Raw genomic sequence first — 12,652 nt, forward strand, 5'->3', positions numbered from 1 at the left:
ACTCTGTGCCTGGGATGTGTACGAAAGATCCACTGATAGGCTTTACGTTTTGCATTACTTAAGGCGTAGCCTAAATCCGAGCATTCACGCTGACGTTCGGTTTCTCGATCCTTCTCATCCTCAGACTCTGCGGGCAGATCGGTAACTATTATTATATTTTGGACCAAGAATCCAGCCCTCTCTCAAGCGGAGGATCTCCAGGCACTCCTTTTCCCCAGCAGGAGCTCGGTGAGGTCAGGAGAGCAGTTCGCTCGCTGGGCAGGGACGCGCACGCGTCGGGCGCCGCTAGTTGCACATCTGGCGCCAGAGCGCGCCCCCAGCGCAGTGCCCGCGGCAACCGTGGCGGTGGGCTGGTGCTCTGAAGCGTGCCGGGCGCTCTCTGCCCGCGCGGGGGCACCAGAGCCCTCGGAAGTGTCAGGCACTGCGGCGCATTTTCCCAGTTCCCTTTTAAATGACTGCGGAAAAACAGACTCTCCGAGCCGCAAATGCGAAGACGGATTCTCAGACAAGGCTTGCGAATGCCCCGCAGCCATCATTTAACTGCGCCCGCAGAGCAGTTACGGTTTGTCACCCGACCCTCCCGGATCACCTTATTTGTCCCTAGTGAGACCCTGAGGCTCAGCCCGCGCCAGGTTTCTTGGTAGCTGGATGCATAACGTGCTCCGGGCAACGCGGGCGCAGGGCACGCGTTTGCGCACAACCGCGCACACATGAACACGCGCAAGGTACGGCAAGGGAGCAAGGGCTCGGGGTGCCCCGCGTGGGGGTGGGCATCGCGGGGAGTGAAGCTATGATCTGGGAATGGCTGCATCCTACCAGGTTAAAGAATGAGAGAAAATGATGCGGCGCCACACACATGACAGGGCCGGGTTGCTGCCGCGCATTTAGAGAACCCAATTCGCGTCAGCGCTCTCCCTTCCCCTCACATGTCTCTATTTTCCTGGCGTGTGATGGCAAAAAACGGCAGGAAAAAGACCCACTTAGAGAACTAGAGTGCTTGGAGACTCCCTTTACTCTGCAAAAGCACCAACAAGAAGACCTTTCAAAATCACTGATCCCTCAAATAGGTGGCCCGGATTGGGGGCGTTGATCCTTGGCTAGCCATGCAGAACACGTTTCGGTGTTTACAACATTTATATATTTTTTAGGATAGCTTGCCCTCCCTTTTAGGCAGGGTGGGAAAGGAGAACGAAGATGGGAGGGCAGGGGAGGGAGGATTCCTATAATAAGAATCAGCGCATTTTTCAGAGCTGAACCAAGCCCCGGTTTCCATTTCAAAAAGGGAGACAGCCTCTACTGCGATCGTAGAAGAGACGGTGGTGTGAATTAGGGACCAGGAGGCGTCGAGCAGTGGAACACTTCATCTCAGAGGTACTTGGGTCTAAATGCACACACACACGCACGCGCGTGTCTACACGGCCAGGATGTGTGCGTGTGTGCGCGCGTGTGTGAACTCCCACATGCTGCTGCTGTCTGCTGCTGGCCAGTGGCACCGATGCCTCCCTCCTCCCCACTCGCCCCCACACTCCCCTCCCCTCCCTGTTGCTTTTGTCTGGAGGGTGTTATGGGTTTGTGTGTGTATGAGCGTGTGTGTTTTTGGATTTCAGACTAATTTTCTGGAGTTTCTGCCCCTGCTCTGCGTCAGCCCTCACGTCACTTCGCCAGCAGTAGCAGAGGCGGCGGCGGCGGCGGCTCCCGGAATTGGGTTGGAGCCGGAGCCTTGCTAGCTCCTTCACTCGCGCTCTCCGCGCTCGGTCCCCGGCGGCAGCAGGAGCCTGGACCCAGGCGCCGCCGGCGGACGTGAGGCGCCGGAGCCTGGGTGAGCAGCGCAGACAGTACCCTCGGTTGCCTCGGCCCTCACTGTCCCCCTTGGGGCAGCCGCGGCTGCTCCCCAGGTGGGACGTGCCGCGCCACCTGCCCGCGCCCCCAAGCACCCAGCGGCCGTGGCGGATTCTGCAGCATCATTCGGCGGCCCCGTCGCAAGCCCTGGCAGCCAGCAGTCTCCGCATCCCCCTTTAAAAAGGGTCCTCCGCCCAGCATGTGTCATGGAATCCTGTCTCGGGGACCCTTTTCCTACCTCCTCTCCCTTGGCCTCGGGCTTGAAGATAGAGAGAGGGCACACTGGTGGCTCTAGGGCCGTCTGTGCCATCACGGGGCAAGTTAATTCCTGCGCCGGAACTGGGCGCTTAACCATCCACAGTCTCGCGGCTGGGATCCGGTGGGGGTGAGGCGAGTGAGGAGGGAGAGTGGCCCAATTAGTGGTATTTGGGGTCCTGAGCTCAGTCTTACGCTTGTCTGTTTGTCCTCAGCCTCGTGGTGCATACCGGATCCCTGTGCGCCCCTGAGAGTCCTAGGCAGCACCCGGCGCGCCAGGCCATGCAGCCACCGCCACCACAGAGCTCCCAGCGGCGGTAGCGCCCCCTGTGAAGCGGCCAGCTATGCCCCTACCGCTGTGAACTCTGCAGCCCGCCCGAACACTCTCCGCCCGGGACCCGCTCTACTTCGGACACGCTCGACTCTGAGCGCCTGCGACTAGCAACCGGGAGTCGAGAGAGCTGCAAGCGCTGAGAAGGCCTCCCAGCACAGGTGGGGGAAGCCGGCCTGGGCAGCGCGGGGACAGACACTCGGGCTGGCGCTGGCGGCTAGGCATGTTGTCCTGGACGAGGTGGCGTGGACCCGCCATGGCGCGGCTCTGGGGCTTCTGCTGGCTGGTTGCGGGCTTCTGGAGGGCCGCCCTCTCCTGCCCCACGTCCTGCAAATGCAGCTCCTCTCGGATCTGGTGCAGCGACCCTTCTGCCGGCATCGTGGCATTTCCGAGGCTGGAGCCTCACAGTGTAGACGCTGAGAACATCACCGAAATGTGAGTTCCCGGTGTTTTTCCTCCTTTCTCTCCTCGCCCCTGAGGCCTGGGCTGGCCAGGTGGGTAGATCCTGGGAGTGAATGCTGTCCCGAGTGTGGGGAGAAGTAGGTAAAGAGACTAGAGCTGGGCCATCTGTCAGATACCTGTTTTACTGGCTTGGGGTTGCTAGTCCAGGGAGAAGTGTAATACTTTAAAATAAGTTTTACATATACTATATATGTCAGTAATAAGTGTGCGTGTGTCCAGAGGAATTTGATATGCCTTTTATATTTCAAAGCTCAGCTGGGTGTGCTTTAGGCTTGCCTATATGCCATAACTTAGTTTTGGATTTTTTTTTTTTTATAAAGTGCTGTATATATGTTGTGTTACAAGTTTCAGTAATGCTTACTAGAAAGGAGATTAAAATAATTAACTTTCCAAAATCTGTTGAAGGCAGCTGAGAGTCTCTCCTTTAACATATTTCTCTGAGGTTGGGAGTTAACCAATTTCCCTTTTCATTTTATATATCAGATTTTGCTTAGAAGATTGCATCCAGAGATGGCCTTGAAAATGATCTGTAAGAGGAGAAGTTCTGAGTGTTGAAATGTACTCGCTCAAAAGAGAAAATGTGATCGTTGCAAGCCTAAAAGCCTAGTCTGATTTAATTTGGACTTGACTTCCCAGAGATATGATTCTGAGGCCATTTGGATTATAAATCTTAATTGCTCATTGACTAATTTCCCGGGACTAGGCTGGATGATAGCGCAGTGTGTAGTACTCCAATGTGTGCTTAGCCGTAGCACTGGACGCTTGTGTCCCTGGAAATGTTTGAGCTGGCTGAATGGAGAAGCAGGACTGTGTATGTCTGTCTGTTCTGCTCTTCTGATGCCTTGTGACAGATACATTACTGAGCATTCCTGTGCCACCTTTACTGCAGGTGTTATTATTATTTGTTTTTTTTTTTCTGGGGGCATTGTCACTTCGTACATTTCATTTACATGAGATTTTATTCATCCTCGTGGAGGATTGGAAGGCAAAGTTTCTCCCAGTTTTCCTTCCCGTGTTTGACACTGAGACAGGCAGCCCCAAAGTAGAGCTTGGGCTGTGGCCTTCCGGTTGTCGAGTGCGCATGCATCTCCCCCCCGCACAGAAAACGCACAACCATGTTTCTGCCAACGTGGTTGACCGAGATAACCTGTTTTTTAATGTAAGTAAGAGACTTTTCTAGTCTCCGTTGTTGCCTGTTCTGCTGCTGATGTTCAGGTTGTAAGGCCAGGCCGGGGCAGAGGGGACCTTGCAGGCCTTAGCAGGGCTGAGATGTGCTGGGTGTAGCCAGCTGTCAGGCTGAGGCCGGGACGCCAGGGTCTCAATCGGTTTGGCAGCGAGAGCAGGAGCCGAGCCCTGGAGGAAGGGTGGGTAGGGCTCCGACTGTGCTAGGCTTGAGCTGGGCTGGTCCAGGGTCACCAGGCTGGTCCAAAGTGTCTGTGGCCTTTTGTCAAAATCTGTCTGTTTCACAAGACGAGTAGTCAGTAGTCAGAAGAAAGAGGCCCTATAGAATTCAGAGCTCTTCACTGTTTTGAGACCACAGGGAGTGTGCCTCTATACAGTTAGACACTGCGTGTGTGAGTTGTTTTTAAATTCTACATTAGATAATAGGTGCATATAATGAAGAAAGAAATGAGATAGGGATGATCAGTTTCACTTTAATTTTCCCTCTTTAAAACCCTTATCTAAGAAAAAGAAATAGAACTATCTTTTAATTAAAACAATTATTATTTCAAACCCTCATGGCTGCCTGTTATATATGAAATCAATAGATTCAAGCAGAGCCTTTTCTTGTCTCAAAATTGTTGTTGCTTCTTCTATATCTGATGGCATGTTCCTATTTTCAGGCTTTTTAAAACGGATTTTTAAAATATTTACTAAGGCATTTGTCACATTATTTATTCAGTCATAGGACTCCTAATTCCTAATTTTATCCCCCCACCCCATTTTTTTATTTAAAAACCCACTGGGATTGGGGGAATGGAGAGTGGAGAGGTGGGCTTGAGTGCGCAGGACAGAGCATTAGATTAGTGATACTGTTCAGGGTGGTATGTTTCTCTGCTCTTTCCCTCAGTTTTGCTTGAGTCCAGCCAATTTGTGCCTTGGTATCCTTATCTGTAAAATGTATTGCCATACTTGTTTGGAAAGCACTTTATGTAATTATTTTGAATTCTGCATTTTTCATCTTAATATGACATCCGTAGATGCCCTTGTTTCACTCTCATCCTTACATGACACCATCTGTGTTCATTTTCTTACATACTAATATTTGGTTGAACAGCTTTTACATTCTTGGCCAGTGGATACCAGCTACAGTTGGAACCAAATTGCACATTTCTTTTTACTTTATTATTAAACCCAGTGGCATTCTTTAAATAACCTGTTTTAAAGTTCTAGTTTAATGGTATGTAGTTGACATTACATGTTTCCATTTTTTAAAAACAGGAATACTGAAAGAAAATGGTGATTAGAACTTGCTGAAGCAACAGTTTACTCTTTACCACATCCTTTAAAAATGGTGTATCTTTAAGTATCTATCTATTAAATCACTGTGCCCGTAGGGTTCTGAGAACAGAAAGAGCAGGCAGAACATTTATAAAATACATGTAATAATTAATTAGAAAGTAGGATATGTTTTGTTTTTTCCATGTGTATTTTAAGCTAAGCTGACTTTTTTTTTTTTTTTTGCAGTTTTTGGCCGGGGCTGGGTTGAACCTGCCACCTCCAGCATATGGGGCCGGCGCTTTATTCCGTTGAGCCACAGGTGCTGCCCAGCTGACGTTTTGTTTTCAGAGTCATAGTTTGAACCTGTTTTATTACAAAAACTTCCCATCATAGTATCTACTACTGTTTACCTACAGTGAGATGTATCAAGATCTATAGCTCTCCGTCTATAGATACATATGATACCTGCCCAATATTACATTGCTAAGTAGCAGCTTCTGTATTCTGAATACCACAGAAGTGTTAAAATAGATTTAAAAACAGTACCAGTGTCCCATATAATGGAACTCAAGAGTGAAGGCTGTTGCTGGAATTATATAACTGGCATTGAAGTCCCAGTTGCATCAAATGCCAAAGTGCATTGCAAAGGACAAGTTCTGTCTCACCCAACTGGGAAAAACCATGGTCAAAATAAGTGATGCATTTTTTCGTTACTGTAGTAAAAAAATCCATAACCTAAAATTTACCATCATAATCACTTTGAAGTTTACAGTCCAGTAGTGTTAAGTATATCTGCGTTGTTGTGGAAAGGAAAGCCTTTTATATATTGCACATGTTTTATGAAGACAAAAAGGGATCTTTTTTTGAATTTCTTCAGTGGTGTTCTCTGATTTGAGGGTAATATTTGGAAAAAAGTCTTAAAGTTTTTCCTCATAGCACAACATGAATAGAATTTTCAGTGTCTGCTCTCAGAGTCTCTATGTGTAATTTATTGTTGCTGTTGGTTAAGCAGCTATAACATTATGCCACTAATACGTTGATTTTGGCCTTCTCCCCTTAATAAGCTTTGCCATTGCAATTAATCGTACTTAAAACAAATCCTGGCATTTACAGAGATTCAGTGAAAGGCATCAATATTTACTTTTCAGCTCTTCCATTGGGAGGTTCTAGAACATTGGATTGTGCTTTATATGCATTTAAGCACCATGTATTTAAATTTGGAGTGTGGTTACATAAGCCACACTGGACTTGTTAATAAGTAAGGCCGTCTGATTTACATCATTCATTATTTAATATAACTGGCAGGGTGGAGTTGGGAAACATGCTGTCTTCATAGTGTAGGTATTTACAGACTTCAGCTCAGCTTTTCAGTTTCATACCTTCACTCTCTGCAGTGCGGAGACCTTTGTTACTCTGGGTAAAACAATTAAAAAGCCCCTTGACCCTTCTGACCTCTTTTTTCTACCTCCCCCTCCATGACCCATCATTTACTATACAGGAAAATGTGTTTGCCTTTTTTCTTCTCTGAAAAGTGATATTTCCTAATGGGAATTCACAGTGCTGGAGTTAAGAGAAGGCCTGGATTATATATTATTACAAATAAGTAATGGGAAGTTGGAACAATGTGGTTACAGCCCCTAGCACTGAGTTAAGGTCTGTTTAAGGTCTTTCACTGCTTCTATCCCATAAACCTGTTTGTGTCTATTTCAGTATTCCCTTGTAAAGATGTTTTCTAAGCTGAAAAGTTGGCTGAACAGCTGAGAGTTGAGATCTCTTTCTCCCTAGGAACATTCTGTATGATCTCTTTGACTATATCTAGGTCATGGAAGTGTAAAACCTAGAGTTTTTGTTTAGCCGGGGAAGGGAAATTGAGTTTCTTTTTCTTTCTTTTTTTTTTTTTTAATTTTCCTTCTTTATTTTTTCCCTTGGGCAAGTGCCTCTAAGTTTTAACTCATTGCTTATCTTGCCTGTTAGAAAGCAGCATTCTTAAACCATTATTGAATACCATACACTGGCATTATCCCCTCAGGCTAACTTTCCCACTTCTCTAGAGAGGTTCTTGTAGGTTCAGAAGCTGCAGGGTAGGGTGTAGCATTGAATCTGCTGTCCCCCTAAAGCAATGCCAATATTTTGTCCCTCTTGATGCCTCTAAATTAGTAAGAAGATTGGGGGGAGAGATTATTTAGGCATGGCAAACTTTTTACTTATTTAATAATGTGTGTGAGAAAGAGAGGGAGAAAAAAAAGCCCTGAACTTTAGATTATTAATAATTGATTGATCATTTTTATAATCTACTTGTCAAGCTATTTTAAATCACAAATCCTTACTCCCCAGCCTCCCATGGCAGAGATTTGAGCTTTGTGTACATCCTCATAACTTTAACTCTACATTTGATTACTGATTGATTTCCATTGTAAAACAGTGGAGATCCCATGTAACTGGGTGCTGCTTACCACTTACTTTGCTCTTCGAGGTGTCCAAAGGACTGGAAAGTTGTATTGATCTGGGAGATGGATGAGTGAACGCTCTTGAGGTTATAAAAACCCTGTGAAGAAAAGTAATGCACAGATATTAAGTTCTTTCTGTACTTTTTTTTTTAATTTTTTTTTAAAGCCAGAGTCGGGAGACCTGGAATTGTATCCTGGCAGTTGCCACTAACTGGTTACCTGATCTTGAAGCATAGCCCCTAATGTCTCTGAGCTTCAACTTATCAGATGTACACTGAAGGCTTTGGTTTTGATGCTCAGATAAGTTTCTCCAGGCTCTGCAGTTCCCTGAAGCTTTAGTTATGGAGTTAATGCAGTTGACACACCAGCTGGGAAAGGAGGGGGCGCAGGTGCTGAGAGTCTAGCAGTGTGTGAATCTGAAGGCCCCTGGTGTCAGGGTGCCATGTGGGCATATTTTCAGTGTCTGCCATGTCTTTAAAAATGTGAAGCTACTAACAAGGCTGATGGCGTGTTAGTTCTGGACTAATGAGTTCAAGGTCACAGCGTTCAGTGGAGTCCCTTAGAGTCAGGACCTCAGAAAGAGAAGGAGCCTTAGAAGTGATCTCGCCCAACCTCTCTTTGCAAAGACCAAGGGCAGTGAAGAGAGTTCCCTAAGGCTGACTCATTAAGGGTACAGTGGGGATTGGGAGCACTTTCTCCTAGCTTCACATGAATGCCATGTCCTCTATGTTTGGCCCCCCTTTGTTCCGTTTCTCAGACTGAGTGCCTCACTCCACCCTACCATTGTAGAAGCACCAGCAATGGGAAGACAAGCTTAGGATGGCTAAGTCTATGCAAACTCATCTCAGTGTGGTACCCGGTAGAGAAAAAGTACATGAGCTCCTAATCCCCAAACAATAGACTTGTCTTCACCTGGGAAGAAATACGTTGTTTTGTTTGGTTTACTCGTGTGTTTTAATTTCAAGTGTTCCTCTTCTTTAGGCAATTCATAGAAAAAAGTCAGGCAGCAGAGGAAAGCCTTCATGAGTTGGCGGCAGTGATGGTTCTTGACCTGGTGCCTGGGCCATCCTGGCAGCTGGGGTTTCAAAGGAGGACAGGGAAGGTGGGGCTGCAGGAAGGCTGTGTCCCCGGGGTCTTGTCCACCGTCAGGGTGCTCATGCCATGGGGGAACCGACACCCTTTATACAAAGCCTGTGTGAGCTCCTGGGAGAGGCCTGTGGCCAGAGAGTGCGTAGTCTTCCACACTCCTTTCTTCTCCAGGCCTCTCAGTGCCGTGAAACTGTGGGCAAACTTCAGGACTATGGGCTCACAGTCAGAATTCACTCAGCCGCCATTTCGTGCCTTGTGCACAGCCTGCTCTGAGACTTCTCCAGTTAGAGACATACTTGAGATTTCCCGAAGGTCTTCTTCCCGGGATCTGAAAGACCCTCTACACACACCTGCTTATTTAGACTTAAAACCTCACTCGCAAGTAGGTGGGACTCTTGCCAGCCTTTGAGGGAGTGTCAGGTTAATGAGTTTGCCAGGGCTGTCTAGTGGAGCCAACTGTGAATAGGCATTGAATCCTGCCCAGTGTCTCACTGAGGGCTCCTCTACAAACCTAGCTGCCCAAACTTGGCCTCAAGAGCTCAGGAAATCCTACAAGAGGTCTAGAGATTTAAATACACATTCACAAATTAAACTTTCATAGCGGTGAGAAGGAGGTGGACTCCGGCTTCTTCTCTTGTCTTTTCTGGTTTACCATTAGGAGAAAAATGGTTTGGAGCTTTTGGTAATATGTCATCTCTTAGAAAATAAAAGTGTTGGTATTCGTATGCCATATAGAGTTTCTTTCTTCAGCAGATAAGGATTGGTTACTATTTAGCACCCCATCCTTTCCTGTAATCTTGGATTAGATTATAGCCAAAGAATTGTACACAGAAACAATGTGTGTGTGTGTGTGTGTGTGTGTGTGTGTACCATATGTCTCTCAATATATGAGCTCTATGTATGTAGCCTCTCTTAAATTTCATATTATTACGGGGTACATACGATTTGGTTACATAGTTTGCTTTTGTAAGGTTAAAGTCCAAGTTGTAGTTGTGTACTTCACCTAGGATCTGTGCAGTATACCCAAGCAGTGTGCCCATTAGGTGGGAATTTACCCAGCCATCCCATGCCCTTCCCCCAGTTTGAACCTCATTGCTTTATTCTCTTATATGACCATTAAGTTGCTGATCTACTGGCTCCAGCTTAGAACAGAGTACATCTAATGTTTGTTTTTCCATTCTTGGGATACTTCACTTAGGAGAATGGAATCCAGATCTATCCAGATTATTAAAAATATGTAAGATCTCCTTCTTTTATATGACTAATATTGTGTATATTGTATAGTGGTATAGTGTACATATACCACAATTTATTAATCCTTTCATGTATTGAAGGGCACTGGGTTGTTTCATGACTTTGGGATTGTGAATTGTGCTGTTATAAACATTCAAGTGCAGGTATCTTTATGATAAAATGTCTTTTTTTTTTCCTTTGGGTAAATCTCAGTAGTGGGATTGCAGGATCAAATGGGAGATCGACTCTTAGCTCTTTAAGGAATCTCCATGCTACTAATTATCTTGAATTGTAAAATCTTCCTCATAATCAAGAATTTACTTCATCAAACTTCCCTTTTAATTTTGTTTTAATCATCTGGATTTCTCTCAGCCAGGACCTGGTGCACCATCTTCTCCAAGTAAGGACTTGGGCATTAGCACATTTATCTTGCCAGCTGACCTGGCTACTCAGAGGCCCACTGTATCTATCTTTTGATTCTTTGATCAATTCTCAACATAATATGAAAAAATGTAATACAATCAAAAAGACACTGGAATTTCAGTTTCAACTCTGAAATACAGTGCAGTTTAAAAACATATGGTCTTCGAACTCTAATCTTTGTAGCAAGAGTTGTTTCTATGTCATGTAGCCCTGAGTTTCTTGCCTCAAGGTGGCAGGGGCCTGTGTCCAGATTCTCTGACTATTGTTCACTGTGGGGAAAGTGGCTTCCCTTTCCTGCTCTTGTCTTATTCTTCCATGTAATGTATGTGCAGGGGTGGGGACTGTTGGGCAAGACAGCTTGACATACTGGCCTCTAAATTCCGAGGTAAAGTGTGATTTGTTTTTTTTTAAAGTGCTTCTCTCCAAAAACCAAACCACAACAGAACAAAAAACTAAAATCAGAACACTGTGGTTTGCTTCTGGTTTCACTTCAAAGCCCTGCTGCTACCACCCCAAACTCAAAGAATGTTATGGAAGATTTTGGTCCTTCGATATTTCTCTTGCATCCCTGGTACAATGGTTTGGATGTTTGTATTTCCCCAAAATGTACGTGTTGAAACTTAATCCCCAGGGCAGCAGTGTTGGGAGGTAGGGCCGTAGGGAAGTGATTAGGTCACGAGAACAGAATGGGATTGGTCCTTATAAAAGAGGCCAGAGAGAGCTTGTTTGTCCCTCTGCTTTGTGAGGGCGCACATAGATGGAGCTGTCGATGTGGAACAAGCCCTCATCACACATTGAATCTGCTGGCACCTTCATCTTCAACCTCCCAGCCTCTAGAGCTGAGAGCTATACATTTCCATTGCTATAAATTACCAGTGTAAGTATTTTGTTATAGCAGCTGACAGCACTAAAATACTTGGGTTTGGGCTTTTCCGTTTGTATCTCTTTAGCATCTTTCCACTGTGTCTGTTTCTTACCCCTTCCCCTCCTTGCAGCACTGTCCCCAACTCACAGGCACAGAAATTCAGGAAGGCATTTGGCTGCATGACATTTTAATGGACTGTGAAGAAATCTTGGGTTGTGTGCTCTTTTCAGATGGATAACTATGGGTAGATGGTGTCCATCATTTCAGGGAACCTGGCTTGATAAGAGAAACACAGTCAGAGAGGCAACCCCGTATAGGAAACTGATGTAACAGAAAGGAGCTCCAGGCAGGGAGGTGGGATCTGGTGTGTCCACATTCTGATAGTATTAGAGTCTGAGATCTGGGTGAGCCACTTGATCTCTCCAGCCTGAGCATCTCATCTTGAACCTGGAGGTTGGGCCCTGGATGGATGTGGATTCTTTTTTTTTTTTTTTTTTGTGGTTTTTGGCCAGGGCTGGGTTTGAACCCACCACCTCTGGCATATGGGACCGGTGGCCTACTCCTTGAGCCACAGGTGTCACCCTGGATGTGGATTCTTAAAAGACTACTAGGTGGCTCTGAATCAGTCCCCACAGGCGCTGGTGTTTCATTTTCTTTTCTGGAATTCACCCTTGAGGGGAAGCAAGGGTGAATGGAGCAAGCAGCCATAGCTTAGTTTTGCCATAGGGTCAATGGCATCCCAGCCTTTCTATCTATCATAACCAAAGAGAAGGGTGGGTTGCAGATGCAGGCAGCTTACTTTAACGCAGTATGAGTGGCCGTAGTTCTCTTGGTGGCTCAGCAGCAGAAGTCTGATCTATGGGTTTTCTTTAAGTTTAACTCTGTAGTTGAGACCAAATGGTTTTGCAGGTCACCAGCTCCCTGCCATCCTGGGTGGCAGTCCTTCCTGCTTTCTGACTAATAGAAACAACTTTTTATGTTTTTCCCTGGGGGTCCTTTTCTTAACTCATTTTGCTTACGTGCGTTTTAAGAAATTGCATCAATTAATCCAGATGTTCATTGTTCATATCTGATCAGAACACCTGATGTGTGTGTGTAAAGCTTTTCTCAGCCTACTCCTGGTTCACTTCTTTGGACAAGACTCTGGAGAGTTTTCTAACTGGCCTGTCCCTTAGCCAGTCTCCACTTTCTGTGCCCCCAGAGCAGAGGCTTTCATCAACCTCGAAGCTCATCCTTTCCCTCGTCAGGTTTTCTTCTCATCTTAGT

General features: G+C 46.1%; 1 protein-coding gene across 10 annotated transcripts in view; it reads left to right on the forward strand.

Annotated features, from left to right (window-relative positions):
• The first annotated feature begins 310 nt into the window (after window positions 1-310).
• NTRK2 (neurotrophic receptor tyrosine kinase 2) overlaps window positions 311-12,652 on the forward strand; it is a 381,718-nt gene continuing 369,376 nt past the window's right edge. For 6 of the 10 annotated variants that reach the window (XR_008376955.1, XM_053576767.1, XM_053576780.1 and 3 more), the window contains exons 1-4: window positions 311-725; window positions 1,249-1,371; window positions 1,608-1,819; window positions 2,310-2,860. Coding sequence is in view for 9 of the 10 variants with exons in the window: in XM_053576767.1 (XP_053432742.1) it covers window positions 2,649-2,860 (212 nt within the window). In the remaining variant the exon portion in view is untranslated. Of the gene's footprint in view, window positions 726-1,248; window positions 1,372-1,459; window positions 1,896-2,309; window positions 2,861-12,652 lie in introns of those variants that run through there. The other 4 variants (XM_053576758.1, XM_053576733.1, XM_053576751.1 and 1 more) reach the window with 4 other exon arrangements.

The sequence above is a fragment of the Nycticebus coucang genome, chromosome 2 (genome assembly GCF_027406575.1).
Source record: "Nycticebus coucang isolate mNycCou1 chromosome 2, mNycCou1.pri, whole genome shotgun sequence".
NCBI lineage: Eukaryota > Metazoa > Chordata > Mammalia > Primates > Lorisidae > Nycticebus > Nycticebus coucang.